Source organism: Haliaeetus leucocephalus, unplaced genomic scaffold (assembly GCF_000737465.1).
Source record: "Haliaeetus leucocephalus isolate CR32 unplaced genomic scaffold, Haliaeetus_leucocephalus-4.0 Scaffold162, whole genome shotgun sequence".
Lineage (NCBI taxonomy): Eukaryota > Metazoa > Chordata > Aves > Accipitriformes > Accipitridae > Haliaeetus > Haliaeetus leucocephalus.
The window spans coordinates 1,019,411-1,047,285 of record NW_010972598.1 but is presented as its reverse complement, the minus strand read 5'-3'; the positions used below and the strand labels follow the sequence as shown (position 1 = coordinate 1,047,285).

At 38.3% G+C, this 27,875-nt stretch overlaps 1 protein-coding gene across 1 annotated transcript; it reads left to right on the top strand.

Annotated features, from left to right (window-relative positions):
- Positions 1–7,119: 7,119 nt before the first annotated feature.
- LOC104828933 (chromosome unknown open reading frame, human C1orf101) lies at positions 7,120–21,006 on the top strand. Its single transcript, XM_010562942.1, is given in 8 exon segments — positions 7,120–7,154; positions 11,045–11,159; positions 11,229–11,319; positions 11,322–11,485; positions 19,314–19,366; positions 20,144–20,197; positions 20,866–20,899; positions 20,995–21,006. Coding segments are annotated over 8 exon segments (558 nt in total).
- The last annotated feature ends 6,869 nt before the right edge of the window (positions 21,007–27,875 follow it).

Below are 27,875 nucleotides of genomic sequence, written 5' to 3'. Positions count from 1 at the left end.
AGGACAAAAAATTCTTCTACATAAATTCTTACTCTTTCTCCCTTTATTTCTGAGAAAGGAGGTGCTGCTTCCCTCAGTTGTTGTTGCCTGTTCACATCAAAAAGAAAGAGTACAATACTAGCTTGCAGCATATGCTTTGCTCAAGTTAATATTGTTATGTTACGTGTTGTCACAAGAAGAAATACTATCACAGTGGTAGAATATTGGTGTTTGTTAAAAAACTATCAACTTGTGTCTCTTTTTTACTTGTTAGAAGTTATTTTTGTGGATATATGATTCTGAAAGTGCAGATGCTTCCGAACTGAACCACACTGCAATTACTCCATCACAAGTACGTTGAAATGATGCCACTTAAGAAAAAAGTTAAAATGCATGTCTTGTGAAAATTTACCAGTTGAAAGTGGAAATGTCTTATTGAAATATACTGCCTGCATACATCTTTACTGATTTCCTTTTACTGTGTTACAGAAAACAAGTTTGCAGGGTTTTCTCTCCTGTTAATACTGCAACAGTAACACAGGTATAAAGAGTGAGGTGAAACCTATTGTCTATTTCATAGAGATAGAATAATTAGCAAGTTTTAGTGATTCAGTCAAATTCTAGTCTTTGTGAAAATTCTATTAAGAAATTGTAACTGGCAGTAATGTGTGACAGTTAAACAGAAGTCTCTTTTCAGATCTCATGCACCTGCATAGCAAACTGTTGCAAAAAGGTTTAAGCAAAAGCATTGTGGAAGTCATGATATGTGATAAACAGGGATGACAATTTACTGGTTTAATTTAGACCTAAAATGTGACAACCTATGTACAAGCTGATCTATACAGATAGTTCTCTGGACTGAATGGAGATTTATTTAAGACATTATCTGACATGGATTAGTTGCAGGGATTAATAGGTACAATAAATTTTGTTAGGAATGGGTTTCTGACCTAAACAAATGGCAGAAAGTGATTAGTCTTTGGTACAGTATCTGACACAAGGCATGCATGCATGGGACCACAATTTATTTTAATATTTGTTATTATTATTATTTTAAGTTGCCATCATTATATCTTTTAATTTTGTAACATTTGTTACTATCTTCAAGATTAAAATGAAACAGAAGAAAAAGGTAGCAATATTAGTTGTATTGTGAAGGCATTTTTGTTGTTAGATAACTAGATGTTAGGAAAGTGGTTTTGTTTTCTGTCTGCTGCTATGGAAAGCATGCAGAGAAAACTGAACTTGGCTCTGACTGTTGTGTATTCTGAAATGTCTAGATTGAGTAAATATGATTTCAATGGTATGTCATTGTTTAAAAATTTATTTTATAATATCAAAGCTTATTACAACTTCAGAATTTCAAAAGAGAAATGTTGTAATAAACAGCTTTACACTAACTGGACAAAGATGTAATTAATAATAACCTTTATTTTACTTAAACAGTGTTCTCAGATACTCAGCAGGCTGGTTTGGAATTTGGGGCAGGAACCTGTTGTTCATACCTATTTGAAAAAAGAAAAGTACTATTCTCAGGAGCATCCAAAATTAGGGTATGGTTTCTGTTGGAGTTTTTTTGTGGACTGCTTTTTAAAATAGCTACACTTGCAACTCTACAAACAGCTGTTGATGAGTAGGGCCATGATGAGAGCTGCTGATGAGAGCTGTTGATGAAAGGCCCATCTCTGAGCCTCTTTTTTCTACTTTGATATAACTTTGTGCTTCAATAATAATTTTGCCATTTTTCCTCTTCTTTGAAGACAGCTTGTCATCTACATGTTTAGCTGCCCTTTGTTTCATTCACCATAGTACTTAAACTTATGCAGGCCTTTCTGTCAATCATAAAAAACTAACTACATGTAATTGTTCTACTTCATATGCACAGAAGCTCATGGAGTAGAAAGCAAGATCAAAAATCACCTAAAATTTTTACTGTAATGAATGATCTTTGAGTCTTAATTGTCAAGTTGTAGGTATCAGCTCAAAGTTCCAACATATCCCCCCATTCAGGTATGCCATTCCTGGAAGTTCAGGACTTGTGTAAGGTGGAGCGTTGAATACCTCATCCTCATTTAGAAAAGAATCTTGGACAGATACCCTTCCTTAGCCTTCTCTAGACTTCTAAGTGGGGGTTGCACATTTTTACTTTATGTGCTATTTCAGGCAGAATTTCAAAAAAGAAGTAAGGTAGCTCAGGCAGAATAACATTCAGATTCAGTTAAACTGCTTCCAGTGTCTCTGCTAGCTTGCTTAGGGTAAAGTTCAGGTATTTGTGCAAAGTACCACATCTTAGACATTTTCTTTCACCTGTTGCTGAAGAATTCAGCATTTTCTGTGAATCAGCAGTGAACTATACCCTTGATAAGCAGTAATAGGGCAATGGCAGTAGTAATATGGTTCTAAACATATGTGATAAAATAATACCAAAAGTATTAATCCTTCTTTTAATGCTTGCTTATATTACAGTCATGCTTTGACTGGAGGTTTGCATGTTCTGTATAGAAAATAGGACAGCAAGGAAGTGGTTGGAAGGTGAGGGAAAAGCAAAAGGGATCCCGGAGCCTCCTCATACTACAGCACCCACCATCAAGTGATGTTCATAGGAGCTTTTTTCTTAGGAACATCATAGGATTCCAAAGGATGAATTATTTTCTTTCTTTTCACAAGCAACTATTGTCAGTTTTCTTATAAATAAATAAAGGGATTGTGGTAAGATTTTGGTGACTCTGGACAGTCACAAAAAAGGCAATTCATGTATCCAGACAAACCTGACATTTGAAGAGCTTCCTGAAGCAGTGCCATCCCCTTCAATTCCTGTTTTTTCTGTGCTGGAGCCCCTGATGAAACTCTTCTGCACTGTTATTTCTAGTATTTTGGACCAGTAAATATTAGAACTAATATAAGGAGTCTGATACTGTCAGTTGCTCTACTTTTATCACTGCTTACTGCATTTTAGGGCAATTACTTCTTTTCCTTTCTAAGAGTATGTAGTATTCACCGTATTTTGCAGTGTGACATGAAAACACAACAGGTCAACAGTGACAAAAATTCACAGTTTTTATTTGATTACGAGTTCATGAGAAAATAGAACTAACCAGTAAATAATAGTGATATGAACATACAGGAGTTATGTGCAGCAAAGGTATTTGTCAACAAGTTTTGTGATCTGTGAAGTTTTATCCTACATAGGCTTTCAGTGAAGCTAATCCAAATATATCAGCTAAATTTTGTCATGGGGTAGTAAGAATGACTCTGGGTTTACATTTTACAAGGGGTTCTCAACTGTAGATATTTCCTGCAGCACATTCACCATCTGACCCTTACCCATTTTACACACTCTCTTAATGCCAATTATAAGAAGTTCACTACTATTCTGTGACTTTACTTGCTTTTTTTAAAGAGTTTACTCTCAACATGTAATTAATGCTATGTATTATACTGCAAGAAATGAGTATGACTTTTAATGGGATATGTAGTATTGTTTATGTAAGTTTGGTTTGCTCTCCCTCAGTCGTTATCCATTGTATCTTTCTATTTTTTCACTAGATGGCAACATAGCAACGCTCCATATCAAAAGTTGCTATAACCAGAGGTGGGCTTTTTCTATCGCATTTTTCACAGCAGAGCTTAAATAATTCACCCCACCCCTCGAAATGGGAACATATGCATTCTGGCAATTTCAGTAAATTGTTTCTTAATGGTGTGAGTCCTTTCTGTCTTATTAACTGCTGCTTTTTTAGACAACTGAAGTGCAGAATAATCAAGTAAGAGAAAATAAAATTGCTTTATAAAAAAAAGTCTTTTTTCTTCCAAATAAGGAAGAGATTCTATTGATTCATCTGAATCATCTCACATATGCTTGGTTATTTTGTGGAAACACCATTTATTGACACCAGTGGCACTTATGTTAGCATCTACAAGAACAGAATTTGCATCATTTTTGCCTTTCCAAATATTTCATTTACTGAGATAAGTCTGGAAGTTAATACATCTGTTGATAGAAAAACACTGAAGTAAGTTTGTAGTGAAACAACTTGTATCCAATAATCATATGCAAGAGTGTCCTTAGCATCCCTCTTCAGAGCACTGAGCCCGTAGACTAATTCAAATTCTAGTCAGACTGGACAGGATGCTTATCACTAGACAAGGTATGAAAACTGAAATTTCAAACTCTGTTTCTCAGGAGACATATTTTCCAGTGAAATGAGAGAAAAAGAAACAAGACCAGTCTTAACTGAGCTACCAGCTTCTTTTGCTTTTGGAACCTTGGACAGACTCAACAGTTTTGCTCAGTATTTGGTAAACAGTGAGAGGCTCTTCGGCTTCTTAGGTCTCTGAAAATCAGCAGCAGCTTCTCGGGAAACAAAACAGTTTGTAAGAATAGGAATAGATTCTGTTCTGCATGACATTTTCTCCAGAAGCCTAAACTAGAAAGCTTATATTCCTCCCAGGTCTACTTTGTACTGAGCTGAATTTTTCAATTTTTAAGTTTCGGTCAGCCCTGCTATATCCTGATGTAGTGAAACAGAACTGTTTGGGCCTTGATATTTGAACAAGTTATCTTCTTCAGAGATGCCGGCCTTTTGCACCCCATCAGATCCATTATTATCCTTTGTATTTAATGAATGAGTCATATTATGCCAACTGAAGTTAGGGAATTAATATTGGAAAGCTCTGCAGCTACTATTAATTTGAAAAGTAACAAAAATCATTTCTCTGTCTTGATTAGCTTGCATTATCCACACTCTGTTTCCTGGGAGTGTTTGTCAAGGAAACCATTTAAGTTTCCAACTCACTCCAGACTTGATGTGTTGGAGCTACTAGAGCTGTGTTCATATCAATGTATATCCTAATAAAGTGACAGTATGCTATGTACCTAAAACTGGAGGACCACACAGATTGTTGATCTCTGTAAGGAATCCATCGATGAATGGATTAGTAAAATTAATTAATAATTCTATGGAATACACTGAGCATGGGCAAGTGAAGCATATAAGCATAAGGATATAGAATTACATCATGTGATTTGTTATTTTTTGTAGGATTATCTATGTTAGTTGCTCACCAAGCATACTAATATTTCTGCTTTCAGTGCTTAGAATATCTGCATTAGGGATGCATGTGTAACTGTCAATGTGATGCACGCACACACACAGACACACACTGTAAGAAGCTAAGAATTCTTCTTCCCAAAGACTTAGAAATTCCCAAGATTCATTACTATTTCTGTTGTCATGTTTGCTAGTCTGCATGATTTACAATAAGCCTATTCCTGCACATAGGTTATCTCTTTTCAGCCCCATTTTCTCTTACTGCTTATCAGCACAACTCTTGCTGAATTATCAGTGGCCCTGATCATCATCTGCAACGTGGCTTGGTATTAGTTTCTGTTAATCCAATTTCTTCTCCACATTCCAAGTAGCTCAAAGGAGGTTGTGGGAAGGATGGGGAGAACGTGTCCTCAGTAATAGTGAAAGTTGTATTACTCCATGGAGTTACAATGTTACAACCATTAATTTTTAACTCCAGATACTATCTTCTCAGCCAGATCTTTCAGTCATGTACAGTTCTCAGACAGCACTGAGATAGGAATATGCCTGGTTTGGTAAATTTAGAAGTTAAAGTCCAACTGCAGGCAAATTTTGATCTTTTTCTCCATGATTTCTTTTCATCATCTGTCTTCTGGAATTAAAACAGAAGTTGGAAATAATTTTGCACCACTGAAGGTGCAGTTCTTCTAAGAATGTGACATTAATCATGTAGTTGAATTTCTTTCAGTCAGTTCAACTGACTGAAGTTTTCAAGTCTGTCTGTTGTTTCTTCCATTTCAAGATTATGAACAGTCGATATACCTGCAATATCTGATGACATCATGGCAAAAATACATGGAAAGCCAACAGTATTTCAGCAATGCTTTGTTCTAGATACTCCTATAATTCCAAGACCCAAACAATCACTTCCTAGCAAGGAAAATTACATCTCACTCTGTTTCCCCCAAAATAGCAACCTCTCCCTTAAATGGTCTGCATGTTTTCCAACAACAAGCAGTTTTACTATCAAATTTCGGAACGTGCTATACAAATTATGGATTCAACACTTACATAGAAATAAAAGTTCCCTCAGATGCTTTGACCCAAGGCCTAAATAACAATGTAACTGATGTGGCTCTAACACATAATGGAATCATATTTTTAATAAATGGTACTTTTTATAAACAAGAAGCTAATATTATTTTTTTAAACTTGGAGTAGAACACAAGCTTCCTGAAAGTGAAATAACTGCAATACATTCAAGACATTGGTGTTCATCTGTCTATCCAGTGCAGGTGGCTTATCTGTAGTTCTCATTTGACATTTAAGATACAGATTGTCTTCATTAAATGTCTGGATGAATCTATTTTAGATCTACTTTGCATTGATGTAATGCTGGGTTTAGAATTAGAAATGACCAGACAGCAACAAGTTTATTTAAAGAACGTTTTGAAATAAGGTCTGCACATTGTCTGTGGCTCTCACTGCATGAGCTCATGCAGCCATATGAAATAATTTTTAGGATCACAGCTTAAATTTGTAAATGCATTTCAGTGAAGCTCTCCTAATTACATTAGCTGAAAATGTATCCCAAAACATCTTGATTTCTTAGTGTACATCCTGGATATAAACTTTAAGAGAAGTTACTATTTATCTAATTGCCATTTTTTTTAACAGGGTGGAAAACAATTAAGTACTTTGGCAGCATGGACATCTTCTGAGGTTTATCTTGGATATAATGAAACATCTAATAACACAGGCGATACAGCAAACTTTGTGAAGTTATTAGATTTTCCAAACACTGCTTCTTTATCTGGAGAGGCTGTTAGCTATGACCCAGTCCCATCTGAAATTACATTGTTGCTGATCTGCAGTGGCTGCAGCTCCTCCAGACTTTTTTTTCTGGCAGTTTATAATGAAGACAGACAATCTGGGGGCTTAAGAAATTTTTACTTACCTGTTCCTTACAGTTCTGTTGAGGATGATATACATAAATGCAGCATTATCATCTGGGCTGCTGCAAGATGACGTGAGTGTTTACTACACTTAGAAAAGCAACACAACTAATGGATATTTTCAAATATCTGGATCAAAACTTTCTCCATCAGAAATGTCACATGGCAGCATTACTCACCAGATTATTCTTGGATAAGTATACTATATTTTAAGTACTTATTAAGTATTTTTTTTAATTAAGTGGTAAAGTAAAAGAAATTTCAAGTAAGAGATCATTGAAGATACCTTTTTGTAAATGACAGTAGTAGAATAATACTTATTCATTTCATTGGTCTGTCAAGAGTGAAAATTATTATTTTTAGATGGACAGACATACCATGAAGAGAGTTTGCAAACTAGTTATTTATTCTTCAGGTATTGTTAACCTCCATCCATATCAGTATGATTCTAACCTGCACTCCCTATTCAGTATGATTCTAATGTGAAAACTCTGGCTTTCATCCTTAGCATTTGTTACAGGAAGTTAACTTGATGGTTTTTGTCCAATTCTGTTTGACTAGGAGTTTAATGGCATGATAGCTCTCAAGAGAAGGTGACTGAAGTATTACAACTTTTTCAGTACATCAAAGAGAGATTATTTTACAACCTTCTAACTTTAAGGCACTCGCTTTCAGATTATAATCACAGCATCATATTGAAAATACCTGGAATTCCCAAGTAGAACACAAGTGTTATTAAGAAAAGTCCTTTTATTCATTATTGCAGCCTCAGGAAACCCCATCAAGTCTTTTCCCAAGGTATTTGCTAATCTTTAGTTGGCTGTTAAAGGATAATTCAACTAAGCAGGTACCATTTGCTCTACAGACAATGGTATGTCTTTTTTACTACTTGAGTCACCTGGTAACTGTACCAAAGTCTAATCTGAGTCCATCTCTATGAAGTTTGGAGTTCAGTGGAGCAGTGCTGGACACTACTACAGCCATATCCTACAAAATTGTTCATGAAACTTGAGAGATCTTATTCTACGGTTTTGAGCTGTTGTTCTAATCAAAAACCCTTCTGAGTGTGCAGGATCATATGGAAAAGCTCTCTCAGGCAAAATTAGCCAGCTCCAAAGGCCACAATAAATTTCATTGGGACAAAGCTTGCAAGATGAAGCTATCAGGCTTACTGGACGCTCACTCTTACCTACTGATGCATCTTATGTGACATAGAGGATGGATCCTAACAACATAGCCTGGTGATGGCTTGAGAGCTGACCTTATCATTGGAAATATGGCAGCAGCTGAGAGACTGCTTACAAAGAACAGGAAGCATCTAGGCAGAGCATGGCAGAACTGCCAGCCCAACTATTGCACGACTTTGGTAAACTGGACAGCTGAGCTTATGGTGATTTGGTTTGCTCATTCACCTCTGTATAAAGGTGGTCACTTCAACCAGGGTGAAAAAAAAAAAAAAGATCAAGGCACTAACGGTTGCTCTTCTTCCATGTGGAATGGTCTGGAACTCATTCAAAATTTCAGCCATATCTGAATTTCATTAGAGTTAGGAAATTAATTAATCTCTGCTCTTTCTTAAACTCCCTGTAGTTTCAGGGCTGAGTTGGACAGCAGACATCTTAATCTGAATAGGACGAAATTATTTAGACAAACTCCTCTTTCCTTCTTTCTGTAGCCAGAAGAATGAAAAGCACAACAAACCCCTTACAAAGCCTGTTCAGCTGAATAGCCCCTCCAAGGTGAAAGTGCTTTCAGAGATTAAGGTATACTACTCAGAGCTTAAAAATGTCAGACATCACAAGCAGCCACTTGGAGTTCCACCTACAATGCCATTGTAAAAGCATCTATGAATGATAGTGTTTCTTAGAGCAATCTTTTTCTTAACATACGCTAACTCCATATTAGCTCTGGATATGAAGGGGAAGCTTCTTGTTATCACCATTAATATGGTGGATTATGTATACTGTCAAAGAAAAATTAAAGGGCTACTTAGCATTAATCGAAGTTCTTTGAGATGCGTATGCCATATGCCTATTCATCTTCTATCTCTCTCTGGAAGAGGTCCTCATAGAGCTGTTTAGATATAGAATTATGGGGTTGAGAGGACTACAGAATATATGGTGTGGTCTCCTTTATGTCCCTATGTGCAAAAAGATGAAGCATGACCATGCTTCATGAATATTGCTCAAGCCATATGGCTTCAAGTACTAACAGCACATGCATCCAGAGTGGCAGTGTGCCTATGGGGATTATATCTTCAAAAACTCCAGCTAGCGCTGAGTACCTTCCTATTTTCTCAGAAAGATTCCTGTATCTGAAATGTATACAGTTACCACTGGCATTTCATTATTACATAAAACATTGTGCAGTATATTAGTATTTTAGAGTAGTTGATCATTTGGTGAACTAGTTTGTCCAGTCATTGTTTTATTAAAGACACTGGTATGGCCCCTTCCTCATATGAGATCATACATGGTAACACTACTGGAGTCAGTAGATTGAAATTTATACAGTCATTAAAAGCAAATTAAGGAGTTTGCCTTCCTTCCTCAAAATAATGCTCCTTATATCTATACAAAGACCCATCTTCTATCCCCATGACATCCAGATTCTTAAGCAAAAGAATTCCAGTTGACAAAGGAAATGATCCTGCAAGATCCTGTGTTTTTTTCTTCTTTTTTTTTTTTTTAAGAGAGAGTGAGATTGAGAGGCAAAAGATATGTCTGTCAGCCACTAGGCATAGTGGATGAGGGAAAGGCTGTGGGTGTTATCTACCTTGACTTCAGCAAGGCCTTTGACACTGTCTCTCATGGCATACTCCTTGAGAAGCTGGTGTCTCATGGCTTGGACAAGTGTACTCTTCGCTGGGTGAAAAACTGGCTGGATGGACGAGCCCAGAGGGTTGTGGCGAATGGGGTTAAAGCCAGTTGGCGGCGGGTCACAAGTGGTGTTCCCCAGGGCTCGGTGTTGGGCCCCGTTCTGTTTAATATCTTTATCGATGATTTGGATGAGGGGATTGAGTGCACCCTCAGCAAGTTTGCAGATGACACCAAGTTGGGAGGCAGGCTCGATCTGCTTGAGGGTAGGGAGGCTCTACAGAGACATCTGGACAGGCTGGATCGATGGGCTGAGGCCAATCGTATGAAGTTCAACAAGGCCAAGTGCCGGGTCCTGCACTTGGGTCACAACAACCCCATGCAGCGCTACAGGCTTGGGGAAGAGTGGCTGGAAAGCTGCCCAGCAGAGAAAGACAGTTGACAGCCGACTGAATATGAGCCAGCAGTGTGCCCAGGTGGCCAAGAAGGCCAACGGCATCCTGGCCTGTATCAGAAATATTGTGGCCAGCAGGAGCAGGGAGGTGGTTGTTCCCCTGTACTCGGCACTGGTGAGGCCGCACCTCGAATACTGTGTTCAGTTTTGGGCCCCTCACTACAGGAAAGACATTGAGGTGCTGCAGGGTGTCCAGAGGAGGGCAACAAAGCTGGTGAGGGGCCTGGAGCACAAGTCTTATGAGGAGCGGCTGAGGGAGCTGGGGCTGTTTAGTTTAGAGAAGAGGAGGCTGAGGGGAGACCTTATCGCTCTCTACAACTACCTGAAAGGGGGTTGTAGTGAGGTGGGTGCTGGTCTCTTCTGTCAGGTGGGTGGAGACAGGACAAGAGGAAATGGCCTCAAGTTGCAGCAAGAGAGATTTAGGTTGGATATCGGGAAAAATTTCTTTACTGAGAGGGTTGTCAGACATTGGAATAGGCTGCCCAGGGAAGTGGTTGAGTCACCATCCCTGGAGGTATTAAAAAAGCGAGTGGACAGGGTACTTCAGGACATGGTTTAGTGGGCATGGACGATGGTTGGACTCGATGATCTTGAAGGTCTTTTCCAACCTAAATGATTCTATAATTCTATGATTCTATAGCTTGTCCAAAGATTTCTCTTTAACTTGGGGATGTATATGAATGAAGTACATCTAGATATCATATGAGAAAGATAACAACTATAAGAAAAATGAATTTGAAATAAATACAGTCGTAATCTTTTGTAAATTTAAATTACACAAATGTGTATTCTTGCTGCTTTTCTTCTTACAGACTACTTTGGGAATATATTGATAAAAATGAAAAATAACATCTTATTTGCTGCAAGAACTGGCTTGAAAGAATTAGTAAAGCTTCCTGTGTGGATAAATGGAAAGAAAAACATGGTCCTTTAATTGAATCTATCTGCTAATGTATGCATGTTATTAATTAATGGTTTGAGAATATACCACCAGACCTATCCTTTGGAAATTGAAATATTTAGCTCTACATTTAGCTCTGAAGATTCTTGCTCTATTGTAGCTTTTCAACACAGCGTGATTTGAATGTCTACTATCTGAACATGGGAGATGAGGTGACATTTTTGTTTCTGATAGCTTTTGAGGAAAAGGTCGCTATAAGTACATCTCTGGAAGTCTCCAGGCCAAACGTACTACAACTAGAAAAAAGCAGCAGTTATGAAGTTGCTCATGGAATCTGTGTTAAAAATGAGGTAAGGTTGGGTTTTTTTTCAAGTTTCTTTCAAATATGAGTTTATTTCCACTATATTTTGCTACATATGTTGATTTTCTGCTGTATTTGGGCAATATTTGGGATAGTCCTTATGTGTATGTAGAAGGAATGGAGAAAGGCTTCTTTCCACACGCATTCACTGCTGTTGAGACTGTGCAGCAGAGTATATGCTCACATAGGTCCATGCAGATTAATTTTCTACTGATATAGCTATTATTTCCTTAAAACTATAAATCAAAATAGCATATTAACTAAGGTCAGCACTCTAAATTTGTGTATTAACTACACAATTCTGCAATATTAAGAAGATTTCTTAATAAACATGAACAATAAGTCACATAAGCTGGAAATCATCTACCCAAATTTAGGCGTATGGAACACACTTAAATATCTCTTAAGTGTTTGTCAGCTTTTCATCTTGTTTATCTGCCCCGTTCCTGCTGCGATGTTTCATTCAGGTGTCTAATGATCCAAACATATCAAAAGTGTCTCTCTTGTGCTTGAACAACCTGCTAATTTAGATGCCTACACCATAATCATAGCATGTTGTGAAGCAACTGCCATTTTGTAGAATTTAAGTCCTGTTGCTCTCTACAAGCTCACCCTTTCCTAAATAGCTCAGAAACAAGGCTCCTTTATCAATTCCATAAAGGAGGCCCATCCACTAGTATAAAAACACTGACCTAAGCATGATTGTTTTGGCAAGGTTTAGGACAGGTCCTGGACTAAAGAGAGAGGAAATACCAAAAGCAGATGGTGTAGAGGACAGGTCACGTGGCATACACCTCATCCTCCTAGATGCAGCATTGTGATTCTCACTGGTGATAGAGTGGGTAGATTGTTTCCAGCTCTATCTCAATGCCATGATGTATCTTTGCAACCTTTCTTGAGACAGATTAATTTCCAGTCATGTCACAGACATCACTGTTTTCCTCTAATATATGTTAGAATGCCTGATCATGTTGTGCAGAGTGTGTTCTTATTGTGTGTGGCAATGTTGTTGAAGGAAAATTGTTGTGGTCTTAGGAACTATTTCCTTCACTGTGTGGTGCCTATGAAGAAGAGAGAGTTGAGGAGGTAGGTAGCTATATAATTCTGCTGTCCAGTGACCCTGGCTCTTTGATCTTCCTTTTTTTTCCTTTGTCTTCCTCACTTTCCAGCTCCCACCCTCTCTCAGGGAATTGTAATCCTCCTCTCTTTGCTTCTTCCCCATGGGAGGCTGAGAATGGGGAACTGGCTGTGGTGACTGAGTGCTGGAGTGTTTGAAATAGTGACTGATTAGAAAAAAAGGATTTATTTTTTCTTCTGAAGCTGACTGTGGAATGGGATTGGCATTCTGGTAGAGGTGACGAGGTAGCTACCATGCATATGGTCATGTCCTCTTAAAGACACCAAGTTGTTTCACTACAGCAGTGTCTGCAGTAGAAGCTAGTCATTTCTCTTCTGTGACATGGAGATCTTCAAAGGAAAGTGGAATGTGTGATTCCAAAAAGAAATTATGCCAAATCACTGAGGGTGTCTGTATGAAGCAAGGAAAAGACAGGAGATAGGAACGAGGGTGCTGAATTGTGAAGTCCTTGCAAGTACACTGCAAGCATGACAGGGCTTTTATTTTCCGATGTTTCAGGAAGGAGCTGCATTGGTAGGATGAGAATAGATCTCTCGGGCGCCTTTTCCAAAGAAATCTGAAGAGTGTAAAACTGCTGAAAGGTTCAAAGAGCACAGGCTTAGTCTTTTGTGCTAGGACACTTGTCTCAACTAAATGAAGGCTCTTAGTTTATGGGATGTATCGACCTATAGTTCAGATATCTAATTTAGGGTAGGTGAATGCCAGGTACACTGTTTGGGCAACCTAGAACCACATGAGTAGAGAAAAGATTCAGCCTCTCACTTAACATAGGTACTGTGAAGGACCCATTTGTATGAGTATTACTTATTTTGTAATAAGTTCCAGAAGTGGAATTGCACAATTTTTTCCAATTCCCTAGACATCATGAAGATATCCTTTATCTCAGTAGAAGCGTCACTGTGGTTTAAAGATTTTTATTATTGTTATTTTTTATTCTCTTTTAGACATTTACATTTTACCACCAAACCAACTATACTTTAGAAGCCCATTATACAAAGGCATTGTGAGTATCAGAAAATTTATTCAGTACATGTTGAGCTGATAATGTAGTTTTGATAAGTGGGAATTAAAAATCTCATCAGTACTACACTAACTGCCCTGACAGTTATTACATAAATTAAATAATATAGTTAATAATGCTAAAGAGAAAATACTGCTTGTTGCTGTAATACATCAAGAAGGGCCATATATAGCCCACAATGGACATAAGTTACATTAGGGAAAGCAAATAAAATATTTATAAAATATAAAATAGATAATCCTGTTATGTCCTATTGACAGAAAAACCATGCACATTTTACCTAATACATAGATTCATTCTAAAGTTTCTTTTCACTGTTTGTTCCAGCTGACAGGCTTTTCAGCATTTATGTTTTCTTGGATGAAAATACAGCTGTTGAAAAAACCTACATCCCCAGGTTATATTCACTGATGAGGATCTGCGGTTGGAGATTAGCCTTACATTCCACATATAAACTATGAGCTATTCTTCCTAGAAAGATGCACAGGAGAGAGTACTGAGTGTGGCACATGACTGAGCCACCTCATTCTCTGAAGAATATGACTTCAGCTACTGTTAAAATAAGCACGTCAACATGTAGCCTTAGTACAGTGCTACGGCAAAGGACCGAATGGGATTTTTGTATATATAAGAAAGAGAATATGAATAAGAACTAAAAAGGTCAGCTTGCTTCAGTGCACAGTGTTGATAAAGCTGAGATGAATATATTGGTGTCCAGTTCTAATACCCCCTGTTCAAAAGGAATGTAAAAATACTAAGAAGGCTTTAGGATCACAAAAATTGTCTAGTTAGTGAAGGAAAAGGTTTGCAATGTGATGCCTAAGAAATCAATTTGTTTCATGTCTGATAAAAGAAAGTGGCCATTGCCCTCAACATTTTTGTAATGCTTGCAACTCTGTGCAAGAAAATGTATGTAATTTAATCTCAGGCTTAAGTGTTCCATCAGGTATGCTGTAGGAGTTAGAAAGGTATGGTTTTCCCAGTACACAATGGCCAAATTACTCTCTGTGAGGTGAAGGTGTGTTTGTTTTCAGTCTCCTTTGAAGCATCAGTTTGAGCACAGATTAATATATCAGACTACTTGTGAGAGTGTTATTCCACGGATGCATGGGTTGTTGGACCTCATTCCTATGTTTAAAATTAATTACTGTTCCCTGTTATTTCAGAGGCTTCAAGCCTTCATATGTCACTGTCATGAAAGAGACTTTGTTACACAGCTTTGGTTTAGCAGCAATTTAGGATTTATCAATATTTTTGAGAAAGATCACAAGATTGGGTTGTATAATTTTAATCATCAGCCAATTTAATAGAGTGAGTTGATGGAATTTTTTACAGTCAAATTTGCAACTTAGTTAAAGATTTGAAATGGCAAGGATCACCCAAAACTTACAGCAGGGTTGCACACAGATGGAGGTTAAATCAAATCGCACACACGCATAGACAGATAAAACGGTTCTGAACCACACAGGCAGGCAAATAGTTCTGAACCAAACTGCCAATGCACACACACAGATAAAACAGTTCTGAACCAAATTTTACACACACCCACACACACACGGAGGTTAAGCTATGATTAAAATTTCTCTCTCGTGAGTTTCATGAATTACTCACCTTTATGTGCTGGCATTCATCAAGGGACAGTCAGTGAACCTCGCAAAATCAGGCCTTTAAGTCCTCGTGAAATCTTCGACAGACGATCTTTCAATCCTTGGGAAATCCACCCCGAGAGGTGTCCCAGTGTCCCAGCCCAGGGGAGACACGGGGTCACACAGCCTGCTGCTGTCCTGGAGAGCTCAGAAGGTGTCTCCTTGGATCACTATTTATCGGGTCTCAAGATGTTTGGCTTCAGTCTTTATTTTATATTCTGGCCACAATTCTTATCAATCTGATACACAATTCAGGCAGCAGATGGCCCAGGTGTGGCCAGAGTGCCTGATGCTCAACAGTCGCTGCACTTGTAATCAAGATAACAGCACAATGGAGGTTTTCCCAGAGCATGCATGGCTTATCCTGAGATCTCAGAGTGACCCAGGGGGCTGCACCACCAAAGTCCCAAAGTAGTCACCTAAGAACTGAAATGCTTTAGTTAACTAAATTTACTGTGCTTTCTTCAAAAGAATTGGGATGTAATTAAAATGTCCTGACATACTCAGAAAACAAAAGTAGATGCCTAATAGTCCTAACTACTGTGATTTGTATGCTTTACTATCAGCTTTCATTTATCTGTTCCCATATTACACTTATATTTTAGAAGTTATTTTGCCAGTCTCATATGTCCCCTTAAATTGGTCTGACAATTGGTAATGAGCTCAGACTCTGTATTGTGTTTTATTTTGAATATCTTCTTTTGCTTTCCATCCAAGACAAGATTTTCACATTTTCAGTTAGGTGAAGTATCCAGCCAAAGATCTTGGCAAATGATCCATGAAGAAGGTTAAACACTCCAAATGGCCATTCTTCTTTGAGTTCATCTTTGAATTGGCAGTACTGCAACCCATGTTAAAATCACTGGCATTGGAGCTCTTACGCCAGGATTCATTCCTTTTTTTTTCATCCAGATACTCATTCATTTAGCAGGTATCATCAGACATTGATAATGTCACCTTCATTTTGTTGAGGAAGCCCACCATAGCTTTAGGATACCAGATGATTTTAAAACCTTCTTCAACAATTAGCAAAGACTTTATACTTTGCTGAGCTCTCCTGCAGTCTTCTGAATTCTTCTACCAAGTATCACCCATGAGGATGTCACCGCCAATGACTGAAACAATCTTAAATCTATCAGGAAATCTATCATTGGCAGGGCCCTACATCTTGCACCCCCATCTCCAAAGATACCAAGTCTTGGCAGAGAATACCGTATTTCTCTTTAGCTACAGTGGTAATCACCTGTGCCACTGATAGTAACAGTGATACATAAAAAAGCAAACATATTTTCAGTTTGCACTGTGTACTTGGGGAGAAGGACTATAAGGGACTGAATGCCTAGTATTAGTACAGGTATTCCTCTGCTTCCTTCTAACTCAGATTTGCAAATTTATCAAACCTACTTTATGAGCAGAAATTACTTGTGGTTCCTGAGATAATTCTGCTTGTATTATTCCCAAGCACCTCCATGCAGTCAAATCTGGTTGTTTTCAGGCAGGTAACTTCCCTAGTCACTTTTGTGATGTGAATCCATCTTTGAGCCCTTCATTTAAGCATGTTAGAGTATTTCAGACTTCCTCCTCTCTGCTCCCTCCCCTTAGCATTGCTGTTCAGTTTCTCTTTCCATATCAGTTCGTACCTGTAATGGTGGCAGGATCCCCGAAATGTCTGTGTGGATACGCCATTCCATTTTTTTTTCCTCCATCCAAATCAGTCAAAATGGATTGCTTCTCAGCAAGTTACAGCATTCATGCAGCTGATTTTAGCCCAGGATTCAAGGACAAAGGTCTTTGCCTTAGTATACTGGAGTATAGAGCCATAAAGACCCCTATATGCATCTGATGATATCATCACTATGCCCTGCATCAAAGGACAAAGTAGCCTGATTATTCTTTTGTCAGAAATGGTTGATCTTTAGAAGTTTTGAATCAAGCTTCCAATTCAACTCTAATATTCTCCTTCAAGGAGTCCTAAAAATGCTAGTGAACAAACCTTGCCATTTCAGAATCTGAGATCACAGAAGGGAAATACAGTCAGCTGTCTTCAGTACTGTTTGCAAGGACCGATGATTTTCTGAAATTGATTTCTTTATGGAAAACTACAATAGGAGCAACCAGCTAAGTGTTCTGGTTTAGGGCTGCCTGAGTCAACAGGCTCTGACTGATAGATTTCAGCTTCAGTGCTACAGTAAGTTGTCTTATGCCTTTCATCTTATCTCAACACAAGCCAGACTTCTGCAAAAAGTGAATTCAGATAGGATGTCTGTAATTCTACTTATTTCCATCTTCCTAATTCCAGATTCTACTGCACCTGTTAATGGGTTCAATAATAAGCCCAAATCTCCCACAATAGCAATCAACCTCCCACGTGAAGTTGACTTTTCTGCATTTTACAATATGGTTTGTCTGCAAACTAAAAAAATCTTTCATCTGTTCACATTTTCTAAGCTGTCTTCACTATCTCACTTTAACTGGGCTTGTGTTTATCTATAAAGACCTATTTCACAGCAATCATTAATCCATCCTCCCAAAGCAAAACTTATTCTAGCATTCCAAGAGAACTAGTCTGGAAATTAACATTGAAGAATGTAGTCTGTCCTTGGATAGCTGCTGTATTATTAAAAAAGTAACCAGGAAGTCTAATAAAGTCAAACTTGTTTCTCTGGAATCAACAAGTATTTAAAAATTACAGGCTGCCAGGACTGACTCTCATAGTCCCTCAAACATCCACCTGTAATACCACAATGATACCTGTATTAGTACAGTGAGAGTAAAATGGGACACTGACATTGTAGGTGATGTGATAATAAAATAAGAAATAATAAGTAATAATAATAGGTGCCTCTTGCCTCCAAATGAAATGACATTGATACTGCTCCATTTCATTTCCTTGGTGTTACTGATTTATTTCAAAATAAATTCTAACACAAATTCCTGGTTTGGGCAGGGGATTCCTTTATAGAGAATTAACCAGCAGTGTTCTGTCAGTTGAACTGCAGCATAGCATCTTTGAAAATGCATGTAAATTGCAGCATCAAGTAGGCGCTGTAGCTTGATAAGGAAATTTGAAAAAAAAATGCAGTAACAATGCTTCTCAGATTCTTATGAGCAAATCCTGACCCACTGCCAGGAGGATTTCACTCCAATTCATATCCTTCCAGTTAACTGACATCACATAAAATAATATAAACATTGTCTAAGTAGAAAGGCAGAAGAGAGGAAGTTCACAGTACAGTACTGATGAAAAAGTGTCCAAGAGAGTAAGATATGAAAAAGTCTGTGGACAAGAAGGGAGCCATAGTGTTATCAATTAATATGTATAGTATGATTGAAATAACCAGGGAGCTGCTAAAGTCCTGTGTACAGCCCCCATCAGTTAATATTTAAAATAGGGAAACAATTAGACATGATTTAGGGTTTAGGGACTAACTATTAGACAATGGGGCTTTACGTTCATGTCAGAAAAGGTAATGGATTCTGGTCTGGTCAATAAACCTTGAAGAACTGCTTGGAACTGCCAAGATTAGGGAAGAAGTAGGTAAAAGGTAATTTCTACAGGGGGAGATTGCGACCACTGTCTCATTGACCACCTACTCAAATGATACCATCTACTCAAAAGAAGACAATGAAGGAAGAAGACAGAGTCTGCACACTAATTTACATGAGGGGTGAAGAAGAAAGAACCAATCATTCAGGAAAATAACAATGAATATGTATTAGTTAAGTGTATAAATGTGAGGATTTTTGAGACAAGGGTGTGCTGTCTTGAGACAGGCACCCATTGATGCACATCAATGAAATCAATTTGAAAATACCTCGACTCTCTGTGTTATTGGCTTGCACACTGGGTAAATGAACCCTGTTTGTGGGACAACAGTAGTACTGAACCAGTATGCAGAATTGGTGCAATAGTCATTATTCCCATTAGTAGTGACCAGACTCCTCAAAGTGCATTGACAAGGTTCATTTCTGGAAGGTTTCCTGGGTAAACAAAAGTTTGTATTTTTTTCAGGTATCTTCTATTTATGTTGACTGCTCTCCAGGAAGGCCTATTGTTGTTGAGATGTAAGTTTTAATCATTTATTTACTTCTGGGTAACTAGTTGAAATAAATGCTGACATAGTGGTATTTTTAGCCTCATACATATCACTTCTTAGATTTATAAAATGTTTCTTTTGCTGCATAAAGGCATAAAAATAATTAAAATGTTTATCTTTTAGAATTATGTACAGACTTATATAGCTTATAACTTCTGAGGAAAAAAAACTAGCAAAATTTTTTTAAACATAAACTATCCAACTTTCCATAATATTATCAATTCTCATTATCATCCCTGGGAAAGCCAGCGTAATGTAAGTATCCTTTATCCTGTCTTGGGGCAGTGGGATGGAGAAGATGATCTGTGGTTCGTTCAACCTTATTTTCCTGTAACTCTCTGAAATGTTCAATCCATGATTGGAAGTACAGTATTATTAACTCAAACTTCATTCTTGTACTGAGACTTCTGACATATCGAAGAGTTCAGGAAAGTAAAAGCATAACCAATAGATCTCTTTTACCTTTAGAATTAATTTGAAACTAGCCTAAAATTCATCCCCAAAGCCAGCTTTTCATATTTTCTTGAAAAATTCATATCCTTAGAAAATTCTGAAACATCCTGAAATTATTGGGAAAGGGTTTTTTGTGAATAGAGTTCAGAATACCAAAATAATAGATGAAAAATTATTGTACAAATAATGATAATTCTTAAAGCATAGAATAATGAAAAATCATTTGCATGTTTGTGCATGAAGTATTAAATGAAGCTAATTTATACAGATTATTTTTTTCTTTGTCTTTTAGATCTGTAGATGTCATCTGTGAAAAACATAATTTCACTACCTACAAAACACCTGGGTAGGACACTGTATTAACAGCCTGAAGAAGACTAGGCATTTTGGACATACTGTCATATGAAATAAAGTGCTATATTTGAATATATATCACTTAATATAAAATGAGGCTGTTCTGATATTAATGTTCCTACCATCTTTTTCTTTTGTTACAGTACAGAGACAGTACTTGTGAACTTAAAGTGAACTAGTATTCTAAGTATCTTCTACCAGAATAGCCTGATTGAATCAATGCAGAAAACTATTGAAATATTTTTTTCTTTTCTGAGATTACTCTCTGAAATATCTGCAAAAGCATTATCTGTACCTGATCCTAACAGGTTGATGGGCATTTGCTGTAGTTCAGAGTTTCACCTTTGTGCTGTTAAATGAACAGTGTAAAGAAACTGGGGCCTGTAATTTTTCTGTTATCTAAATTTTTAGTTACTAGTTCTGGGCAATGCTGATAGCAATAGTTGGCTACAAATCTTTAGAAACTAGTGTCGGTTTTAAGTTGATTTTTAATAACATAAGAAGTTTAAACTGTATAGTGGAAACACTTGCTACTTATGTTTGTAAGTCATAGAGAAGAGTGGCAGGTTGAAATGTTTCTGTCTAAACAATTGACATTATGTTATATCAAGATAAATAAAAATAAGAGGTTTAATGATTGTTAATGTTTCATTTCATTAGGAAATTTCTGTGGAACCCAACAGATGAGGACCAGGTAAGAGTTATAGGTTCTATTCTAGTTAGGCTGCATATGAAAAAGAGAAACAGAGTGCGACATTCAATATCTGACTAAAACTTCTCCTTTTTTAGATAGCCTATTAAGACTGGGGTAAATACAGTTGCCTAATGGAACTTCATTGTGAAGAGTATTTCCAGCCTGTTACTTCCTTGTAAGTAAACTGCTGATAAGCTGTGAGGCACAAGGAAGAGTTCTACCAAGATCATGCAGGGATGTGAAGCTGCAGAAAGCATCCAAGTCCAACGGCAAGAGTAATGTTATCAAATCTTTATGTTCCTTTTCACACATAGTATAGGACGCTTTGGTTTCAGTGGGTATTGCTGCACCACATCAGTGCTGTAATTGCAAGACACCTTAAGATGCCTTAGGGTAAAACGTCTTGTCAGCATACTGCATACCTGTCTTACCCTCCACAGCGGCAGCTCAACATGCTTACTGATCCATGCACAGTTCTGAATACAAAGGCTGTTTGTGTGCTTGTGCTCTTTTACTGGGATGTCACATTCCACACGTTTTACAGATATGATGGTGATTCATATGTTAGAAATGTTGAAGCAAATTTTGTATTATGGGAGATGAAAGGCAGAACTGACTATGGGTACACTTCATTAATGAAAGAAGTAAGCCATCTGCTGAGAATGTAGTTTAAATGTTTTATGCATAATGGCCTACATGCAAAATATGACTGTTCTTACACATGCTGAGAACTCTTCAGTCTGAATGGATGTATATAGCTGCATAACATTTAAACACTTCATATACTGGACTTAACATCATAGACTATTCAAAGTTATGCATGTGGGAGGTATCAAAATAATACAGTAAACAGAAGAAAAATGTGCCCAATAGAATATAGTTTGGGAAATGAAACGTCAAAAATCACTTTGAAATTTCAGACTGCCTTCTCTCCAAAGAGAAGAAAAATTATATGCACTAATCCACATGGTCATCAAAAGTAATTCTTCCTGATCTATTTATAATTAAAATTAGTACATTGCTTCCTTTTTCAGTAGGATGGCAAAGGATATTTAAGCCAGCTCCTCATGTACATATAGTGTTACAGGAACTTTGGTAGCCTCCTCTGACAGCTCAATTTATGAAAGAACTCTTTGACACTCTTCTATGTATACATATACAGCTATGCTGGAGGTTTGGACATGATCCTACTTAGTCATTTGCAACCCTGACAAATACAGCCATCTCTTAAAGATAAGTAAATCAAATATACTGAAGCATGATGCCACATTTTCATGTACCATACTTTCAAATGATACATATTTAAAATTCACATTTTTAATCTGTTGTTTTGGGTTTTTAAATTTGTGTTCTTAACAGGCAGGTTGTCTGTATAAAGCACAGTCTTGGCCCATGATGCTTAAACAAAGTAAAAACTCTGCATTGGATAAAATATGGGGACCACAGGTATGAAAATGTATGTTTAGAAATAGCTGGTGATAGCGTGAATAAAATCTATTGTTATCTTACTTCATATTCTTGCATTACTGATATCCTTGGAGGAGGAGGGCATGATGAAGCATTGACAGGGTGGAATAAAGTTTATATGACAATATTGCATTGGTCTAACCATAAAATGATCTAAAAGGATAATTTTGTGCTGAAAATACATTATCAGCATTGTTAGTTATTATATTGCAAGAAAGGCAAAGGTATCACTTAATACTCAGTAAAGCATTCTTTGTGGTCAACAATAGGAATAATTGAAACTCTTGTAATACAGAAGAGTGGAACACAAAGAAGAGTGCTAGACGGGAAGCCAGAGGGGGATTATAGAACTAAAAAACATTCCTCAAATGCAAACACACACCAGGAAGCTGTCAGAAGAAGAGTGGGTACAAGCCCGTGGAATTAGAATAAGCAACAAAAATTGTGTTCATCCTTCCTGAAAAATAAAGGCAAAGAATGAGTTCGTTCTTTTGCACAAGGCTGGAGTATCTGGCTTGAAATTTCTGCAAAATCTTGTCTTCACTGTGTTGTTCAGAGAGACAGAAATTTGTTTGAAAACCTCTCCACATCAAAGCCAGAAACAGTTTTGTTAGCAATGCCAGTTTGGAAAGGATTCCATTTGGATATCCTATTTATCAGTAGTTTCCTTGGCATTTAGGTCAACTTCATAGCATTTATTTCCCATCTAAACAAAATTGTTTCACAGAACCCCAATTTTGGGCTTTTGCTCAAAGAGGCAATAATGTCATTACAATTCAGTAAGCATTTTTAGTAGTCTATCTATCTGTGGTCTTGATACTAGAAACGCAGCTATAGTTAAATTTAGGGTGAAATCTATTTCATCATTACCGTTACATCTGTCTGTTTAAAACACTTCTACCATTAGAATATAATTCTAATAAAAACCATGCTGCTTTTATGCATCAACTCATATTTAAGAAGCCTGACCTATTTGTACCCTTCTCGTTGCTAGAATCTAATCTTAATCACAAATACAACAATTTAAATATCTTTGTAAAATAGTTTCGAATCATAGATCAGCCCAGGTTGGAAGGAACTCCAAAACCTCATCTGGTCCAACCTTTCATGGGAAAGGGAGCCCAAGTAATCTCATCTAGTACCATGTCCAGTCACATCTTGAAAACCTCCAGCGATGGGGACTATACCACGTCCCTGGGGAGATTGCTCCAGTGAATGGTTGTTCTCACTGTAAAACAATTCTTTCTTGCATCAAGATGAAGCCTCTCCTGGTGCAACTTGTAGCCATTGCCCCTTGTCTTCTCCATATGGCTCCTTCTGAAGAGAGCTCTTTTTGCTCAGTATTGCTCTTTTATTAATAATATTATTGATATCACATTCTAGGGGAGGCTTGGCTTTCAGCATCAGACTCATTCCTGATCATATGGTTAGAAGAGCTGATGTACACATTTCCCCAGTTTCCTGCCTTTCATAGGAGACTGTCAAGGTAAGGTAGGATCAAGACCAAGTGGTTTTGCTGGCCTTCAGCAGTCTAACTTTCCCTCAGCAACATTGGCTTCAGGATCTTCTGAGACTTTCAGTCTACAGGACACTTCCATTATTATTATTATACCAACTTGCAATATGTCTTTTCTCTTAAAAGCTTTACATCTAACTGTTTGGATGTGGATGCTAGTGGGGTTAATATAACCTTGCTCTTACCAGTGAGGAACATTCTTGTAAACAGGAGAAAGGAATCCAGAAGATCTGTTGAGACAGGCAAGTTGAAAAGGCTTTCAGCTCACTATTCATGAAGATCTTATTCCCCATTATGAGCTCTACTCCAAGCAGCGATTCTTTACTATCTATTCAAATTGAAGAGTTTTGGTCTCTCGGTTAGCTCTACTAGAGCTCTGATAGCTCTGACAGCTCATTTCATGCCATTTTTTAGCCAGGCACTATTAGGTTAAAGTTTATTGTATGTGAAGATTAATCTGCTTTTCCCACCCTCTTGATGGTAGACTTGTGAAGGAGAAAAGCAGACTCAATTCTTCTGCCAGAAAACTGTTCTCTTAATGGAACCTTAATTAAATTTCTGCATCTTTTAATAAGAAAATCCTTTGAGTATGGGACTACAAACGTCTTCTAAACCTGTCCACTAAGACTACCTCTTCAATCACCATTACCTTGGCCCATTAGTGTAGGTGAGAGTCAGTTCCTCATGGCTGACCTTTTTTCTAGTTTTCTGTGAAGATAACATGACTTTTAGAATACACATAAAACTCTTACCCAAGATTTTCTTTTACTTTTATTTTGTCAGGAAAATGCTTGCATGCATCTTTTTTCCTAAAATTAATTCTTCCGCAGAAGCAACCCTTCACATCTTTTACGTTAGTGTACCCTCTCTATCTACATTAACAGGATGATTTTCTAACAGAGCTTACATACACATACCAATGGTATGAATGTAGACATGTACGTGTATTGGGTCTGCATGGCCAGGTTTTGGTAGCGGGGGGCTACAGGGGTGGCTTCTGTGAGAAGCTGCTGGAAGCTTCCCCTATGTCCGACAGAGCCAATGCCAGCCGGCTCCAAGACAGACCCACCACTGGCCATGGCCGAACCCATCAGCAATGGTGGTAGCGCCTCTGGGATAACATACTTAAGAAGGGAAGAAAACCCTGTGCAATTGCAGCTGGAGGGAGGAGTGAGAAGGTGTGAGAGACCCAACCCTGCAGACCCCCAGGTCAGTGCAGAAGGAGGGGAGGAGGTGCTCCAGGCACGGGAGCAGAGATTCCCCTGCAGCCCCTGGTGAAGACCATGGTGAGGCAGGCTGTCCCCCTGCAGCCCATGGAGGTCCACAGTGGAGCAGATATCCACCTGCAGCCTGGGGAGGACCCCACACCAGAGCAGGTGGATGCCTGAAGGAGGCTGTGACCCTGTGGGAAGCCCGCGCTGGAGCAGGCTCCTGGCAGGACCTGCAGATCTGTGGAGAGAGGAGCCCACGCTGGAGCAGGTTTTCTGGCAGGACTTGTGACCCCGCGGGGGACCCACCCTGGAGCAGGGGAGGAGTGTGAGGAGTCCTGCCCCTGAGGAGGAAGGATCGGCAGAGACAACGTGTGATGAACTGACCCCAACCCCCATTCCCCGTCCCCCTGCGTCCTGGCAGGGAGGAGGTAGAGAATCCAGGAGTTAAGCTGTGCCCAGGAAGAAGGGAGGGTTGGGGGAAGGTGTTTTTAAGATTTGGTTTTATTTCTCATTACCCTGCTCTGGTCTACTGGTAATAAATTAAGTTAATTTTCCCCAAGTTGAGTCTGTTTTGCCTGTGATGGTAATTAGCAAGTGATCTCTCCCTATCCTTACCTTGACTCATGAGCCTTTTGTTGTATTTTCTCTCCCCTGTCCAGCTGAGGAGGGGAGTGACAGAGCAGCTTTGGTGGGCACCTGGCCTCCAGCCAGGGTCAACACACCACAGTACATATAGACAATACATCTTGAGAAACTTGGAGGAAGTAACCTCATTTTATATTTGCTGTTTGATCAGATTCCCATTGGAAGTCATGCCAGGGACCCACAAGTTTTACGAGGTTGAAAGAATGTAAGGACAATGTACGAACCATGAGATCTGGGGTTTTCACCTTCAAGCAGCCAAGCTGGATGGGAAAAAACAGAGTATGTTCTGTAATATCCACAGAACTAATACTTTGTCCTGTCCAGGACTTTCTTGTGCAGGACTGTAGCCATAATTATGAAGCATCTTCATGCCCCTTTCAGATTGAGGAAAATATTTTCTGGAGGTTTTCAGAAATAAATTCTGAGGCATCTTCCAAGTGCTCTATGTATTTTATATTCTGTCTCTTCTGTCTAGTAGTATGCTTAAGGTCTGTATAATAGAGACTGAATATGGTAAACTGAATACAGACTGACTTACAACTGTAAGATCACAACGTTCTCTAAGATGATGTCTTCAGGAGAAATACAGTTACTGTAAGACTGATATATGTGTTTGGTAAATTATTGGCAGTTTCTTAGTAGGTCTGTCAAGGGACTGAATTATATAATTTATGTTCATGTGGACATTTAATTTATGCTCAATTGAACATTTATGTAGCAGAATCTATTAATTTTCAGCCACTACTTGCACATAAAAAAACCACCACACTGAATCTGTGTTTAATTGCTTTTCAAAGCTAGTTCAAAAATAAGTAACTCTTTTATTGTTTCTTTTCAGAATTACAGATCCTGTTTTGTGTTTCATTAGAACACTACAAATGAAGGACTGCGTGAGTGTGGTGGTGCATTTTTTCCCCCTCCCTGGGCTGATCTACAAACTTGGGAAGTCCCGCTGAGCCTTAGCATAAGTGTAATGAGTTGGGCGGTTACGCGTCCCTTGACGGTACCAGAAACTCTTGCATGGCTAAGACAGGGGGGTCACACTGACCGTTTCAAGGACTCTTGCTGCCCCAGCGGAGGCGGGGGACGGGAGTAGAGATAATTTGTTCTCTCCTGACAACCTTGAGACATATCTCAGTCCTCTCCTAACTGCCTTGGAGCATCCCGTATCTGAATCTTAACTCATTCTCTGACAGCTCTGGAGCCTTCCTTATCTCAATCACAACTCATGTAATGGTACCAGCACAACTGGAATCCCAGTAATTTGCTAATGACTAAAGCCAGTCATCTCCTGAACCTATAAACAGTGGTATGAAGTAAAACCCTTTGAGCTCTCCTGGGCCACAGCGACCAGCATCTCCCTCTGAGTGGGACACCCCTCAGAGCTCGCAAACTTTTCCGTTCGTGAAGATTGGAGGTCTGTTGCCAAAAGCCAACAAGACTTGGGCTGATACTCTCCGCTCCTGGAGGCTCAATCCTTGGCTTGTTGAGAAAGATGCCAAAGCATTTGATGTGAATATTTTCACTGAACTCGAGGGGAATTTTTAACAGCTGTACCTCTTTTACTTGCTTATATGTATATCTCTTAGTGTCTTTACACATGTGTGCGTACTAACCTGAATATTCTATAGCAAGTATATTACAAGTTATTGCTTTTCCAGTCTATACTTAAATTACTGTCGTGAACTTTATTCGACTGTCAGTGAATCTCAGGCCACTGTTATAATTTCTTTAGATATAAACCGTTGACCAAGTCCGAGACTAGGAGTTGATTCAGCCGCACCCAGACTCTGACAGGAATTTAGAAAGCAAGGGGGTCTCCTCTGAACCTCGTGACTCAATGGGACGGTCTCCTCTACCTTTTCACATTCCTGATCTCTGTACAAATCATGAGAAATCAATTCTAACTCGATTTTCCTTTGTATGTTTCTCTTTTACCCTACTGCATCTTTGGTCTCTCTGTATACATAATTTTAGTTTGATTCTGACTTGATTTTCCTTTGTGCATTTAATCCATGTATTAAGTTGTCCTGGTTTCAGCTGGGATGGTGTTAATTTTCTTCCCAGTAGCTGGTATAGTGCTGTGTTTTGTGTTCAGTATGAGAAGAATGTTGATAACACTGATGTTTTCAGTTGT